This window comes from Gossypium raimondii, chromosome 10 (genome assembly GCF_025698545.1).
Source record: "Gossypium raimondii isolate GPD5lz chromosome 10, ASM2569854v1, whole genome shotgun sequence".
In the NCBI taxonomy this organism is placed as follows: domain Eukaryota; kingdom Viridiplantae; phylum Streptophyta; class Magnoliopsida; order Malvales; family Malvaceae; genus Gossypium; species Gossypium raimondii.
Genome location: NC_068574.1, coordinates 45,795,963 through 45,812,760, shown reverse-complemented (window position 1 = coordinate 45,812,760; position 16,798 = coordinate 45,795,963). Strand labels below are relative to the sequence as shown.

Here is a 16,798-nt window from a genome sequence, read left to right as displayed (position 1 = left end):
TAGTGACTATGACTCAAGTGGACAGCTTTGAATTAATATATAAATAAATGATGGAATTATAGATAATGTTACATATAAGCATATTATACATTAAGGATGTGGAATGAAGAGGAGGAGGAGGAAAATAAATGATTATTCAACTAGCATGAGTTTTCATTAAAATGGCCAATTTGCATGTTTTAGGTTCAAGGACTAAATTGAATAAAAGTAATATTTTAAGGGTAAATTGGTAAAATGTCAAAAAGTGACCAATTGCATGAAATGAATTGTTTTATTATTTAAATTAATAAATTGAATGAAATATTAATTTAGATCATGATTGGGTGGAAATTGAGGAAAATAGAAAATTACCAAAATATCCCCAATTTTGGTATTTCTACAATTTAGTCCGGTAAGTTCGTAACTTGAATTATATTCTTCAATGCTTGAAATGTATGTTATTGATGTGAATATGATATGAATATTCATTGTATGAAAATTGATGAAACATTGATATATTTGATAAAAGGGAATAATGCATTGAATGGATGTATAAATGTTTATTACACTATCCATTAATTCTATCGGTAATTTTGGATGTTTTGATTCTGGTTATAATGACATGTATGAGATAAATTGGCCAACGTTAGCTCATTAATGTTTTGATTTTGATTGATTTTAAATATGAATGCTTAATGAAATGAAATGTCTATAAATTAATTTGTAAACTCCGGTAATGCTCTATAACCCTATTCTGGAGATGGATACGGGTTAAGGGTGTTACAAGTAATACGTGGAGCAACTCTCGATATAGCAGTAAAAGCAAGACGTGTAGGCAGATCGACTCATCAAGTTCCCATTGAAATAGGATCCAGACAAGGAAAAACACTTGCCATTCGTTGGTTATTAGGGGCATCCCGAAAACGTACGGGTCGAAATATGACTTTCAAATTAAGTTTCAAATTAGTGGATGTTACCAAAGGGAGTGGCGATGCCATACGCAAAAAGAAAAAGACTCATAGAATGGCAAAGGCAAATAAAGCTTTTGCACATTTTCATTAATCCATGAACGGGATCGATATAGACACAGATTCACAGATCCATACATCTCGATCGGAAAAGAATCAATAGAAAAAGAAAGAATCGAAATTGATCTATATATTTCTCGAAACAAACGAAAATGAAATGAAAGCTTAAACATAAATCATGGATCAACTAAGCCCTCTCGAGGACTTGCTTAAGAATAAGAAAAGAGAATCTCATGTAAATATCATGGAATAAGGTTTGATCCTATTCAGGGGGAATTGCGTGGTTCCCAAGTTAACTTGTCTAATAGCTTTCGTCGGATTCATACCTTTGCTGATTTCGGGCTAAATGGTTCAATTCAAGTTTTTATTTTTTTTATAATTTTTGTAAGTTTATATAATTTTAATATTTTTATAAATTTTAACAATTTATTATTATTTAAGAATTCTAATACATTTTTCTAATTTTAAATATTTTAAATAAGTTTTATTAATTTTATAAATTCTTGTATAATTTATTAGATTTTTATATTTTATAATTTTAAGTTTATATTAGTTTTAATATTTTTTATAATTTTTCTTATTTTTATAATTTTTTAAAAAGTAATTATTTTTATAAAAATATTAAATTAAACCAAAAATTTTCATGGATTACTATGTGATTGATCCGTGAATTTATTTTAAAGGTTAACAAGATTAATGACCGAAATTGATAATAAAGAGATTTAATTAATTATTTTAATTATCCCAAAGATTTAAATGGTGTGAATTGAGATTGTTTTGTTTTAAGGGATTTGTTGACTTATAAGTGAAAAAGAAAATATTTTCCACTCACAACAATAATTATATCATCGCAATTTTGTTCTTTTCCATGGATAGTCAGTTTAAATACTGGCCCACAACAATAATCTATCATCGCCTCTCCCAAGGCGTTAATTCATGCTCCTCTCCTACATACACCTAGGAGTTCTCCTCCGTTGCTTTATAAGATGAGATTGATCAAGGGAATAGCCAATTTTAGGCGTCTTTACGCTAATTCTATAGACTTGAACACAAAATCCTACCTCTCTACGACAAAGCGTGCATTTTGCAGGCCAAGTGAATACGCAAAGGTCGTTAACACCACCATCACTTGTTCTCCATTTTATTGCAGCAATAACTTAGGATCGAGATCCCATTCAAGCAGACCCGAAATGGAGGGGATAGAGCATAGGGTAATCAAAGCCAATGGCATAAATATTCACGTCGCTGAGAAAGGGAAAGGCCCTGTAATCCTTTTCCTCCATGGATTCCCAGAGCTCTGGTATACATGGCGCAATCAGATCACTGCTTTTGCCTCGCTTGGGTACCGAGCTTTGGCTCCTGACCTGCGTGGATTTGGGGAAACGGAGGCACCCGATGATGCCTCCACCTACACCAGTTTACACGTGGTGGGGGATCTCATTGCTCTCCTGGATGTTGTCGCCGCCGACCAGGACCAGGTTTTTGTCGTGGGACATGATTGGGGTGCCCTCATTGCCTGGTGGTTGTGCATGTTTAGACCAGATAGGGTTAAGGCTTTGGTTAACATGAGTGTTGCATTCAATCCTAGGAACCCTAATATGAAACCTCTTGAAGGTCTCAGAGCTTTGTATGGTGATGACTACTACATATGCAGATTTCAGGTTCTTGGTTCCGGTTCTCTTTTCCTTAATTTCCCTGTTTTTTTTAAAGAAAATTTTAATTTTAATTATGACCCTTTAATCTAAGAAATGCAAAGAAGCTTGAAATTCTTGGTTTTTCAGATTTTTCTATAATCTCTTTATTTTAGAATCTCACATGAAGCAGTTCAATTGACATGAAATTAATTATATATTTTATTCATACTTTTGTTGTTGATGTACCCTAAGTGCAATCTTTTAGGCTTCTTTATGTTGGATTTACTGCTTGAAGTGTTATTTTAATCATTCTTTAGAACAATTGGAAGTGGTCTGCACTAATTTTTTATCCCATAGTTCCTATTTGAACATTAGCTGCACCATGAGTCTCTGATACTCTTTCAATTGCAAAGTCTCAGAATTTTAATTTTATTTTCCTTTTGGATGAACATTTCTGATCTATGTTACCGTACTTACGTTTAGATATGAATATATATCATATATGAATCATACTCCATATCTCTGAATATTTGTTACAATCAAACATGTATCAAATACAAGTACTTGTAAAAAATGAATACATAAAATCTGATGCTTGGAAATTTTACAGGAGCCTGGAGTCATAGAGGCTGAGTTCAGGGAGATGGGATATGAGAGAGTTCTAAAGGGATTCTTGACATACCGTGATCCATGTCCTCTTCTTATACCAAAAGGCAAATATTTTGGACAACCAGACACTCCAATAAGCTTGCCGTCATGGTTTTCAGAGGAAGATTGCAAGTATTACCTTAGCCAATATGAGAAGAAAGGCTTCACTGGGGGATTGAACTATTACCGAAATATAAACTTGTATATATGTTTACCCCTTCAACTTCCATCGATGAATGCCCAAGTTTTAAGGTATTGAGTTCTGAGTTGCTTATGTTGTTTGATATATCTTTGTTGCAGAAACTGGCAACTTACTGCACCGTGGACTGGAAGTAAAATAAAAGTGCCGGTTAAGTTCATTGTCGGCGACCAGGATCTAACCTATAATGCTCCGGGAATCAAGGATTACCTACACAAGGGAAGTCTCAAGAAGAATGTTCCACTCTTGGAGGAAGTGGTTGTGATGGAGGGAGTGGCACACTTTCTCCATGAAGAAAAGCCTGATGAGGTCAATAAACATATACATGACTTCTTTAATAAGTTCTAATTCGCTATTTAAGATGTTTACCCCTGTTTTAGTTGAAAAATGTTATTTCTGCCCTTTTTGAGGACTTCAGTCAAGTATAAGATGCAAGTAAACATATCACTCTATGAAGGGTAAACGAACCTCCATTGTTTGAAATAGGCCTCCCATTGAAATAACGGGAGTACGGAACCCCCCCCCCCCCCCCCCAACAAGATACTTTGACACTAGATGAATAGAACTTTGATATGATTTGTGACACTCCACATCCAACATGGTTGTCGAATCTGAATGCATAAAGTCATAATGATTATACATGCATACAATAATTATAAAATTTTCATTATGCAAAAGAAAATTGTAGTAATTAATAGTCAAATTGGCCCACACATATTGATTCAGGTTTATATGGGGTCATATATGGATTTAGGATTCAAATCCAAATCCAAATTATCAAAATTCAACAATGTGTCTCAAGACAATGAAACCATATCTCGAGACATGCCTCTTTTGTTTTCTTATTTTTCTTCGAAGTTGATTGTCTTGAGATATTGGGATTCATATCTCAAGACAATAACCTTTTTACCTTGAGACAGGTCTTGAGACATAATTTCCTTGTTTTAGACCTTTAGCTTCGATATTTTGTTGTCTTGAGACATAGTGGCTTATGTCTCAAGACTTGCTTAGTAAATTTTGAGGCCTACACCCGAAAATGCATAATTTGGTTATTTTTGTTTTTATTGTCTCGATACCAAACAACAATTTTGCCTATAATGCACCTTATATACCAATCAAGTGAACTCCTAAACAATCCTAACTAGCCAACATATTATCATTCACCATGATACGAGATAAGAAAAGAAAATTATATTCAAGTTGTTTAATTTGAAAAAGAAATATTTGATCTGATTCGAAAAAAAGAAACTAAACTGATTTAGAAAAATAAAGAAAACAATAATAACTAAAATGAGAAATGTAAAAACAAATAATAAATATTCAGAACAATAAAGAAATAAATAAATTGTGGGGTATGCCTTGTATTTTCGACCGAATAGATGGGGATGTTGCGGTGTGGCGACTTGTTCCCCACATAAATCGGTTTTCTTCTCCCGGTTAAACTTTGTTATCTTTTCCCAGTTAAACTTTGATTCCTCCAAGGATATTTTAGTATGATTAGACATCTAATCTTGTATCCTTGTTTTGAGAGGTCTTACTTTTCTTGTGGGGGTGACAAGATGTAGTCGTAGATGAGTTTTGGTGAGAGTTTTCGTGGTAACTATGGAGAGAATTTTGTTCCCGAGTTAGAGTTTTGTTTTCAAGGTTTGGGTTTGTATGTTTAGTACATTTAAGTTTATTTTCTCCATATTGTTTGTTTACTCATTTAGTGAAAAGTCGAAACCTCCTTTGTCCGTGATTTTTATCCTCTTTAGAAAAGTTTTTCTCGTAAAATTTGTGTTCAATCTCAATCTTTTCTATTTTGTTGTTTATAGGGTCAATTCCTAACAAAAATAGTAAACTTCAAATGCACAAACAATATTATTATTGGTTATGTAATTTTAATATATATTTAAAAATATTGCATTTATTTTCACATTTTTTATTTTGTAATAGTAAATTTTAAAATTTATAACACATGATTACCATAACTCCTTTTAATACGATGTAGGGCCCAAATTTTGCCCGGGCCCAATGCTTAACAAACCAAGCCCAAAATTATAACCCAAATCACTAACCCAAAAGACCCAACTAAAACCCAAACCCACTAATCTATAACCCAATATCCAGAAAGCCCAATCAGCCCAAATCCCAACCTGAGAGCAGAAACACCTAGGGTTTCTAGATCCCCTGGCGCCGCAAGCTCCCACGCGTGGCCTCCTCCCACGCGCACCTCCGCACGTTGCACCTCGCCACGTCCTCGTACTGTACCTACAAAACAACAGAGCAACAACGCAACAAACTAGCAGCAGCAGAAATGCACACAAAAACAGCAGCAGAAATCGGCAGCAAAACAAAAAAGAAAAAAGAAAAGAAAAATAGATATTTTGTAATTTTATTTTTGTCACTTTCGGCTATAAAGCCATTTTGTAAAGGTTACGAAAGGGGGGCATACTGTATAAGAAAAAATCGGAAAAGAAATAAAAACGAAGAAGGTGGCTCCTTCTCCTTTTTCTTCTCCTTTTTCTTTGTTTTTTTCTCTCTGTTCTTCTATTTTGTTATGGTATATAGATGTAAAAAATAAAAAGGAGAGAAAGGCGAGGATAGATCTTACCTGAGAGCGCCGTCGGAGCTCCGTTTACTCCGTCCCAATCGGAGATAGACGGATTTTTGGGTTTGGAGGCGGCGGCTGAGGATGTGAGGGATTAGGTTTTAGTCTGGGGGGAGGCTATTATTTAGTTTTTTTTTTTTCTTTAAGTTTGTTTAGTAGCTGCTGATTTTTAGGGTTTTTAGAGTTTGCTTTTGTGTGAAACGACGCCGTTTGGAGTCTGATCAGTGGCTCCAAACGGCGCCGTTTTAGCCCCAGCGACCCGCGTGTGTGACCCGACCCGGGGAGGATCCGAACCAAATGGGATATTTTTGCATTGAGCCCCTCTTTGTTTTGTGTTGTTCCAAATTCGATTTTCATTTTTTTAAATTTGTATCGCACATTTAACCGTGTATTCATTTAGATCCGCGGTTGGACGGCGCCGTTTTCACTAATCGGATTTGAGCATCCGAACATTTGTGTTTAATTTCTGTTTTAGTCCCCCGTTCTATTCATGCTTTGTAATCTGTTCCTTTCCTTTTGTTTATTTTAATTTCTCCCCTGAATTACTGCTTTAATGCCAATTTAGTCCTTCGTTTTGTTATTAATGCTGTAATATTATTTAGTTCATACATTTTTATGTACATAAATACCTACCTTTATATTTTTATATATTTTATAACTTTATACGTATATATATATGTATACATATATACTCATTTTTTATAATTTATATATACATATATTTATACCTATATACATATTTGCTAAATTTTGTAAGTATATATTTATATGTACGTACTTATATATTTTTATACTTTCTAATTTGTATATATATTTACACCCATATTTTTAATTTAATTTAAACATATAAAATTATAATCATTTACTTGTTTATATATCTTAAACTTTGATGTATACTTACGTATATTTTTATATTGTATTTTTTATATATATACATATTTTTTATTTTCACGAATACATGCACATACATATGTTTTCATATTTTCATTATTTTATACATATTTATGTTTATATATCTTTTATATTTGTATCATTTCTTTGATTTTGTTCATTTATTTACATGTTTATTATTGTTTGTTTTCTTACTTTAGTTTCTAATTATTCGTTATTTTTGCCCGTATGATTGTTTTTATTATTTATTGTTTTGCTTGTCTCATTTTATTTATATTGTCATCGTTATTATTGTTTTGCATCCATTTTTTACTCGGGTTTATCAAAAACGGAAAATTTCAAAATAAAAGCAACACTCGGTATTTGGGATCTTCAAGAGAATCGAGCCCTAACGTATTGGGTTCTGATATTCTTTGTTGAATCTAAATAATCGAGATTACTCTTTTTATAAAAAAAAACATAAATAAAAAATCATTATCGAGAATTCAATACGTTGTGTCCTAATGCATTGGATATGACGTATTGTATTCTCGAAACGAGGATTTTTCTAACAAAGGCAATATTCGATATTTAGGGATATTGTGAAATCGAGCCCTAACTTACTGGGTCTTGATTTTCTCATTTAATCCAAATAATCGGATAACCTTCTCAAAACGCATGGGTTTTAAAAGTCAAGAGATAAATTTAATTTTGATGATTTAAAATGTTGCACTCTAACTTACTGAGTGTGACGGTTTATTTCTTTGAAAGAAGTGAATCTCATTGTCTAATTCATTTTATCCAAAAGAAAAGGATCGTATTTTAAAATCTTTTCAAAATTTCGACATTAAGACATTAAACACTCAATTCGGTACCAATTTTGGGCGTTACGAGGGTGCTAACCCTTCCTCGTGCGTAACCGGCTCCCGGACCTGTTTTCTCAAAATTCGCAGACCTAAAATTATTTTCAAGGTGACCCGATCACACCTTAATAATAAAAGATCGGTGGTGGCTCCCCATTTTCATTTTTTTTAAGTCGATAACTAAATTTTCATTTCCATTTTCAAAATCGATACCCATTTTTCAAATTTCAAAAAAATGGTTTCGACATATGATATTACAAATATTAATGGAAATCATTGAAAAAATAAACAAAATAGTTATTAAGTAAAGTTAAATCGGTAAAATACGTTGAATTTTTATAGTTTTATTTTAATGAAGAATTACATCTATTAGTTTTATTGAAATATTGATCTAAATAGTTATATTGTAAAAAAAAACAGTTTTTTAATATTATAAAAAATTAATATTATTATAAGTTTGTATAAAAGATATAACGTAAATTTGTATAAAAATTCGTAGAAAATTTAATTTAAATTATATATATTTTATTCATACTTAAAAATATAGTTCAAAATTTAAAATAGAACATAATACAAAATTATTATAAATATAAATAATATTTATCTTAATTTTTCATTATTTAATTTTAATTTAAGATAATTAGATAATTTTATTTATCTAATTTAAATTTATTAATATATTTAAACACATACCATTAATATATGTCTATATATTTTTAAAATTATTTATTTAAATTTAAAATTATCATAAAATATATTATTTATCTTAGCATTTTATTATTTAATTTAAGTAAAGATTGTTTTACTCTAATTATTCAATACTTAAACTTTATTCATTTCAATTACTTAGTTAAAATATATTAAAATTAATGATGGTAATTATATTAAAAAGGCATATTTATAATAAATAAATTGTATTTTAATTAATACATACAACAACCATCGCACGAGAAAAAAACCAATTATTATATAAATGTTAGTGATTTTTTATTTGTAGGAAAAATAAATCAACCTAATTATTAATAAAATTACTTTTAAAATCAATAACTTTAAATAATAAAAACTAAGTAATTTATAATTTTTATGAAAACCTATTTTGGCGTTGGACGATTTTCAGCATGCCAATAATACCCTATTTACTTCTAATGACTTATGGGAAAAACCTATTTTGGCCTTGAATTTTTAAAAATACCAATAGTATTCCTATTTACTTCCAATGACGAGTTGATTTTATATTATATATAGATACCTGACTTAAACATCTTTTCAATAATACGGGACTTATATTAATGTCCTAGAAAAATAATTATTTCATAATTATTATATTACATTATTTGTACCAACAAGTAGTTGGATGAAGATTTCTTCTCCAAGCATTTGGACTAAGTTCAAATTTTGGAGTCATTATTGTTAGAAAACTTTACTTGAATACCACCCTTACCAGAATAGGATTGGTCTCAGATGTAAAATGGATAAAAACACCTTTTATTATAATAAAAATTACATTACATCATTTTATTATTTATTCTATTTTAAATATTTATTTATTTATTAAAGTTTACATAAAAATTTACCTAATTTAAATTATGTTTGAATCAATTTGACGATTAGCTTGGGCAATGAAAATAATGGATATTTTAAAACTTAGAGGCATATTATTTTATTGATAAAATTGAAGGTTTGAATAATAAATTATGGATTTATATGCTATATAATATGCTCAAAATTGTTGAGTGATGAATGATAAATTGATGCTTAAATTAAATAGTAGTTCTGTCACTTGATCAATAGTTGTATCTTTTGAACAATTGTATCTCTTGGTGAACAGATTCATTGCTTTTGGTTTAATATTGCATCTTTTCATTCATTGTTTCTGTTCACTTATATCTATTAACTTTTCAACAAAACTCTTCATGAATCGATTTAAAATTCTTCATTCATTTCCTCTCCTCTATATAAAGCCAAGTTAGAAGACTTCCAAAATCCATCATCAAAAACCATCAATATCAAAAATTCCTTCTAAATTCATTCCTCCTGGTGATAGAGAAAGGCAAGATTGTGTTTGATTGATCATCGTTGTTGTTCTACTACTGTGATTGTTTGCTGTTGTATCATGGGAGACAAACATCTAACGTTACTTAAAGCACTGAGGAAATGTCGAATTTGCCTTAAGGAAATTGTTCATATAGACCTCAACAAAATTTTTCTTCTAATCTTCAACTCTGTCTGATTACAGGTATTTTGTTGTGTTACTGCTACTGCATTGTATTGCATTAGTATTGTTACTAACATATTAATACTACATACGATATTATATTTTTCTTACATTCTTAAGACAAATGATTTGTTGTAGTTTTAATCTAAGGTGTACAAATTACCATCGTAACTTATTTAGGTAGGTTTATACTTTTGTTTCGGATTTTAATTTATTTACGGATTCTGGTTCTTCATTCTGAATACAGAAAAATGTCTCATACGTCAAACAACTCGTCCAATTCAAAGGCTGAGGCGATTGTCATTGCTCAGGCTGCGAGCCAAACGTTACCTGTAATTATGAGTCACAATGAAAAGCCTGCGAAATTCACTAGAGATAATTTTAAAACATAGCAAAATGTTGTTCTATTTGACCATATTGAATATGGAAAAATTTCTGAAGGATGATCCTCCTATTTTTAGAGAGGATGAGGAAGATGTTATTACCGCTTTCAACATTGCCAAAGTATGGAACAACTCTGATTTCATATGTCGTAACTACATTTTGTGTAACACCCCTAACCCGTGTCCGTCGCTGGAATAAGGTTACGAAGTATTACCGATCGAAACACAACATTCAGCATTCATTTCTCAATCAAATAATCCAACATTAATAAATATCATTCAATCATTTACATATTGTCCCTTTTAGAGGTCTACGAGACCTTAAACATACATTAAAGAAGGTTCGGGACTAAACTGATCACATATAAAAAAATTTTAAACTTGTAAAAATTTTCTATGTAATAGAGGTCACACGTCCGTGTGCTCAGACCATGTGGCACGAAAATATACTTGGTTTAAGCCACATTTCTCACCTTTCACATGCATACCTAAACCATATCATTTTGGCATCAATTTCACATCTAATAAGCAACCAAAAATGACCATTTCAAGTACATTTCATACCATTGCATATCCATTTCTTTACTACTTATCAAATGTCCATAAACTAGCTCAAAGCAGTCCAACTCCACATGATTCATCATTCACCACTTACTATCAATTGCATTTATCACATGCCTTAAATTCAACTAAATATCCAACCAAATCATTCAATCTAAAACCAAACCAAGGCATACCAAAGTATCATTTCAAATTCATATTTAAACATACCATTTCTTAAGCCACATTTCCACCACATTTGCATTCATGGTCAAGCCACAAATAATCAAACATATACATGTCACTTACCAAATGTTTATTGAGCTATTTGAACCATAATCAAACATACCAAGATATACCATTTCACAAGGAAATTTCCATACCAAACTAATATGAACATAGCTTATACACATTAAACTTTACATCATTATTAAGTCAAATCTCATGGCTAAAAACATATCAAACACATATGCATAAATAGCCAAAGGTCACTTATACACTTCATAAACCAACTAGCTTATACATGTCACATAACCAAGATCACAAAGCTTTTGAAATACCGAAACTATAGTTGGATGATGTGATGAAATCTCCGACGACTTCCAACCCGAGCAAGCCTCCGAAACACTATAAACATAGAAAATAAAACAAAGTAAGCTATACAGCTTAGTAAGCTCGTATGATAATATACTCAACTTATCAAATAACACATATTAAGTATTTACAAATTACAATGTTACTCATTTGCTTTCACTGTTATACCATGAATCCATACCATAGCTAACCAAGGGTCTCACAAGCTTATTCATTTCCATGTTCATATAGATATAATATATTCTCACCAATTCATTCACATTTACATATGCATAAGCAATTTAAGATATCCCACATTCAATCCAATATTCATTACATATTCATAATCAATATAACCATATGGATTTCTCATAATTATCCACTTACTCATCATGTGAAATTCGATACCTCAATAAGCATCTATATAAATCAAACACTTATATAAAATTAAACCTTTCCATGTAATACACACGAGCTCACATCTATTTATCAATCTTATTTCATTCAATATACGTATAAGTATCGTACGTACCTGTACCACTTATTTCGTTTACACTTTTATTCTCGTTTTGACTTTGCCCGTTAAACCATTCGGAATCGCTAAGGATACTCAGAAATCTCGTATAACTCGTACAATGCCATATCCTAGATATGATCTTACATGTTATCATATATCGATGCTAATAGTCTGCTATAGTCTTACACGAATCTCATATCGATGCCAATGTCCCAAACATTGTCTTACACGAATCACATGACGATAACAATGTCCCATACATGGTCTTACACGTAATCACATCTCAGTATCCTAAGCTATTCCTAATGTTCGTATAGGACTTTCGGATGTCGTAACTTTGTCGATTCATGCTCGTACTCATCCAATCAACATTCAATTCAATTTAATGATAAATGAACATTTAGAACACAATTTAAGAACATTATTTAACATACGAACTTACCTCGTTTGTTGAAACGACGAATTAGGTTGACTAATCCAATACGTAGTTTTTCTCCTATTTCTAGGTCCAAATCTTGTTTTTCTCAATCTATATAATAACAAAATTTACTTATTTAACTAATTCACTCATTTTAACACAATTTACACATTAGGGAAATTTTACACTTTTGCCCCTATACTTTCACATTTTTGCAATTTAGTCCTTATCACATAAAATCACAATTTCATGAAATTAAACACAAACCCAAGCTAGCCAAATTTTTATTATTGCCATAACAGCCCACATTTTTCATTTATTCACACTTTTACCACACGATTTATTATTTTTCTCAATTTAGTCCAAAATTGACATTTTTACTCAAAATCACTTCACCAAGCATGTAAAACTATCATCAAAATTTCATATTTCATCATCAAACATCAATTAACACATGAATTCAACAATGGCAACTATCAAAATCTTTAACAGTTTCGAAATCGGAGGTACGGGCTAGCTAGATTACGAAGCAACGATCTCAAAAACGTAGAAATTATTAAAACTGAGCAAAAACGACTCACCAAATAAAGCAAAAAACTTGGCCGAATATTAAAACTTCCATAGCTGTTCGTCTTTCTCATTTTCGGTGGACGATGAATAGAAAGATGAAATTTGGTTTTATTTTATTTATTATCATTATTTACCTTTTTACTAAATTAACCTTTAAAATTAATCAAATTTACACAAATGCCAAACAAAATATCATCCACTAACTCACAATTGGATTAATTATCACATAAGGACCTTTACCTTAATGTTCTATAGCTATTTGACACTTTTAGCTAATAGAACACAAGTTTTACGTTTTACGCGATTTAATCCTTTTTATTGAATTAACCATTCAAACGGTAAAATTTCTTTACGAAATTTTCACACAAACATTCTATCATACTGTAAACATTAATAAAATAATAAAATAATTATTTTTACCTCATATTGTGGTCCCAAAACCACTGTTCTGACTAACCCTAAAATTAGGCTGTTACATTTTGAACGGTTTAGCTGATGAAATTTATGAAGTATAAAGTATCAAGAAAATGACTAAGGAATTATGGGAATAGTTGGACCATAAATACGAAACTGAAGATGCTGGTGCTAAGAAATTCTTAGTTCCTAAGTTCTTAAACTTTGTAATGGTTGATTCTAAAGCTGTTGTAAATCACGTGTAGGAATTCCAACTGATCATTCATGCTATTCTCGCATGCAAGATGGTTATAAGTGAATCCTTTCAAGTGGCAGCCATTATTGAAAAACTTCCCCCTGCTTGGAATGACTTCAAGAATTGTCTTAATTATAAAATTAAGGAAATGGCAGTGGAAGATCTAATTGTCAGACTTTGAATTGAAGAAGACAATCGAGTTACAACTAAAAGGATAAGCAAAGAAACCAATCCTAACTTTGCCAAGGCAAACGTAGTGGAAGTCAAGAAGGACTCCAAGAAAAGAAAACATTCTCAGATTGGGTCTAAACTAGGACTAAAAGGTGGTGTCTTCAAGAAGCCAAAATTCCAAGGAAAGTGCTTTAATTGCAATAAGATGGGACACAAGTCATCCAATTGTAGGCTTCCAAAAAGGGTCAAAACAAACGAGGCCAACGCTGTGGAAAATATTTCTAAGGAGGTATCTGATCTTGAACTCTGCGCTGTAATTTTTGAAGTCAACTTGGTTGATTCAAATCCAAGAGAATGGTGGCTTGATACTGGTGCCACACGTCATATTGGTTGTGACAAGGACTCTTTTGTTGAGTTGGTTGCTTGTAAGAAAGACGAGAAGCTTTACATGGGCAATGTTGCAACTTCCAAGATCAATGGGAAAAGCACTGTGATTTTGAAGATGACTTTTGACAAAGAGTTGAAACTTCAAAATGTGTTATATGTGCCTGACATATGCAAGAACCTTGTCTTTGGGACCCTTCTAAGTATGCATGGCTTTAAGATGATATTAAATCCCAAAAGTTAGTTTTGTCAAAAGGGGGAACGTTTGTGGAAAGGGGATATGTATTAAATGATATTTGGAAACTCAATGCTATATCTGTAAAAGCTAATACTATGAATGAGAATGATGTTTCTTCTTCTATTTATATTCTTGAGTCATTTGATTTATGACATGGTTGGTTCAGACATGTTAATTTTGATACTTTATGTAGATTAATTAACTTAAAGCACATTCCTTCATTTCACATTAATTATAATTATAAATGTGAAACATGTGTTGAGGCAAAACTAACAAGGTCTTCATTTCAATATGTTGAAAAAAATACTAAACCACTTGACCTAATACATAGTTATATTTTTGACTTAAAGTTTATTCAAACTAGAGGAGGGAATAAATATTTTATTACCTTCATTGATGATAGCACAAAATATTGCTATGTATATTTGCTTAAAAGCAAAGATGAAGCTATAGTGAAATTTGTTCTCTATAAGCAGGAAGTCGAAACCCAACTTAATAAAAGAATTAAGAGGGTAAGAAGTGGCCATGGTGGTGAATATGTTGAACCATTTGGTAAATTTTGTGCACAACATGATATTATTCATAAAGTGACACCACCATACGCTCCTCAATCCAATGGAGTAATGGAACGGAAAAATTGAACCATAAAGGAAATGATGAACGCAATTCTAGGAAGTTCTGGGTTGTCAGATAACATGTGGCGGAAAGCTATTTTATCAACGGATTACCTTTTAAATAAGGTGCCCTACAAAAAAAAAAGGACAAGACACCATATGAGTTATAGAAGGGCAGGAAACCTTCCTACAACTACTTGAAAGTGTGGGGGTATCTTACAAAGGTAATAGTTCCTTTACCGAAGCAAATGAAAATAGGTCCTAAAACGGTGGATTGTAATTTCATTGGTTATGCACGCCACAACAATGCATATCGGTTTCTTGTGCATAAATAAAAGAATTTTGAAATTCACAAGAATATGATATTTTAATCTAAAAATGCCTCATTCTTTGAAAATATATTTTCTTATAAGACTAGGGAAGTTAGGTCAAGTTCAACAAAACGAACTTTAGAGACTATTGATAGTTAAGACTTTCAACAAGAGGTTGAAGTCGAGGCAAAGCCAAAAAGAAGTAAAAAGGGCAAGGGTGGAAAAGTCCTTTGGATTGGATTTTCTAACCTATATGCTAGAGACTAACCCTTAAACTTATAGTGAAGATACACTCATCTGAAAGCACGTTTTGGAAAGATGTTATCAAGAGTGAAATTAATTTCATCATGAAAAATCATACGTGGGAATTAGTAGATCTACATCAGGGAATTAAACCACTAAATTCTAAATAGATTTTCAAATGAAAAATGAAAGCAGATGGAACAATTGATAAGTACAAGGCCAAATTGGTTATAAAAGGTTATAGATAAAAGGAAGGCCTTGATTACTTTGATACATGTTCTCATGTATCAAGAATAACTTCTATAAGGATGATACTTGCTATTGTCGCTTTGCGGAATCTAGAAGTTCATCAAAAGGATGTTAAGATAACTTTTCTAAATGGAGATCTTGATGAGGAGATTTACATGGAACAACCTTAGGGTCATGTAGCTCCAGGGCAAGAAAGAAAAGTCTGTAGATTGGTGAAGTCTTTGTATGAACTTAAGCAAGTATCAAAGCAATGGCATGAAAAGTTTGACAGTGTCATGATATGAAATTGATTTAAAATTAATGAGTGTGACAAATGTGTGTATGTCAAAACCTCTGTTGATGGATATGTATTTCTATGTTTATTTGTTGACAACATACTCATTGTTGGAAGTAACAATGAAATGGAAAAACGTACCAAAAACTTGTTAAATTCAAGATTTGACATGAAAGATATGAGACTTGTTTGACATGATTTTGGGCATCCAAATCAAAAGGTCATCTAAAGGTCTCGTATTGACTCAATCACACTACGTAGCCAAGATTCTCGAGAAATTTGGCAAGGATGATTTTGGTGTAGCCAGAACTTCGATAGATATAAGTTAACATCTGTCCAAAAATAAAGGTGAAAGTGTTGATCAAGTGGAATATGCAAGAGTCATAGGCAATCTAATGTACCTTATGAGTTGCACTAGACCTTATACTACTTTCACTGTAAGCAGTTTAAGCATATTCACAAGCAATCCAGGAGAGAATCATTAGAAAGTGATTGTGAGAGTACTAAGATATCTCAGATATACTTGGAACTACGAATTACATTATTCCATAGATCCTACTGTGTTAGAAGGATTCTCCAATGCCACTTGGATATTTGATATTCAAGATACCAAAGGCACAAGTGGTTATATTTTCACA

General features: G+C 31.5%; 1 protein-coding gene and 1 long non-coding RNA gene across 2 annotated transcripts; one reads left to right on the top strand and one right to left on the bottom strand.

Annotated features, from left to right (window-relative positions):
• The first annotated feature begins 1,902 nt into the window (after window positions 1–1,902).
• LOC105777577 (uncharacterized) lies at window positions 1,903–4,073 on the top strand. Its single transcript, XM_012600922.2, has 3 exons — window positions 1,903–2,668; window positions 3,252–3,490; window positions 3,590–4,073. Exons 1-3 carry the CDS (start codon window positions 1,994–1,996, stop codon window positions 3,834–3,836), a joined length of 1,161 nt encoding a protein of 386 aa, XP_012456376.2. The 5' UTR covers window positions 1,903–1,993; the 3' UTR covers window positions 3,837–4,073.
• Window positions 4,074–5,449: 1,376 nt separating this feature from the next.
• Window positions 5,450–6,353, bottom strand: LOC105775071 (uncharacterized). Its single transcript, XR_001127657.2, has 2 exons — window positions 6,082–6,353; window positions 5,450–5,738 (listed from the first exon to the last, which is right to left on the bottom strand). It is a non-coding gene; the product is annotated as an uncharacterized LOC105775071 (long non-coding RNA).
• Between the last annotated feature and the right edge of the window lie 10,445 nt (window positions 6,354–16,798).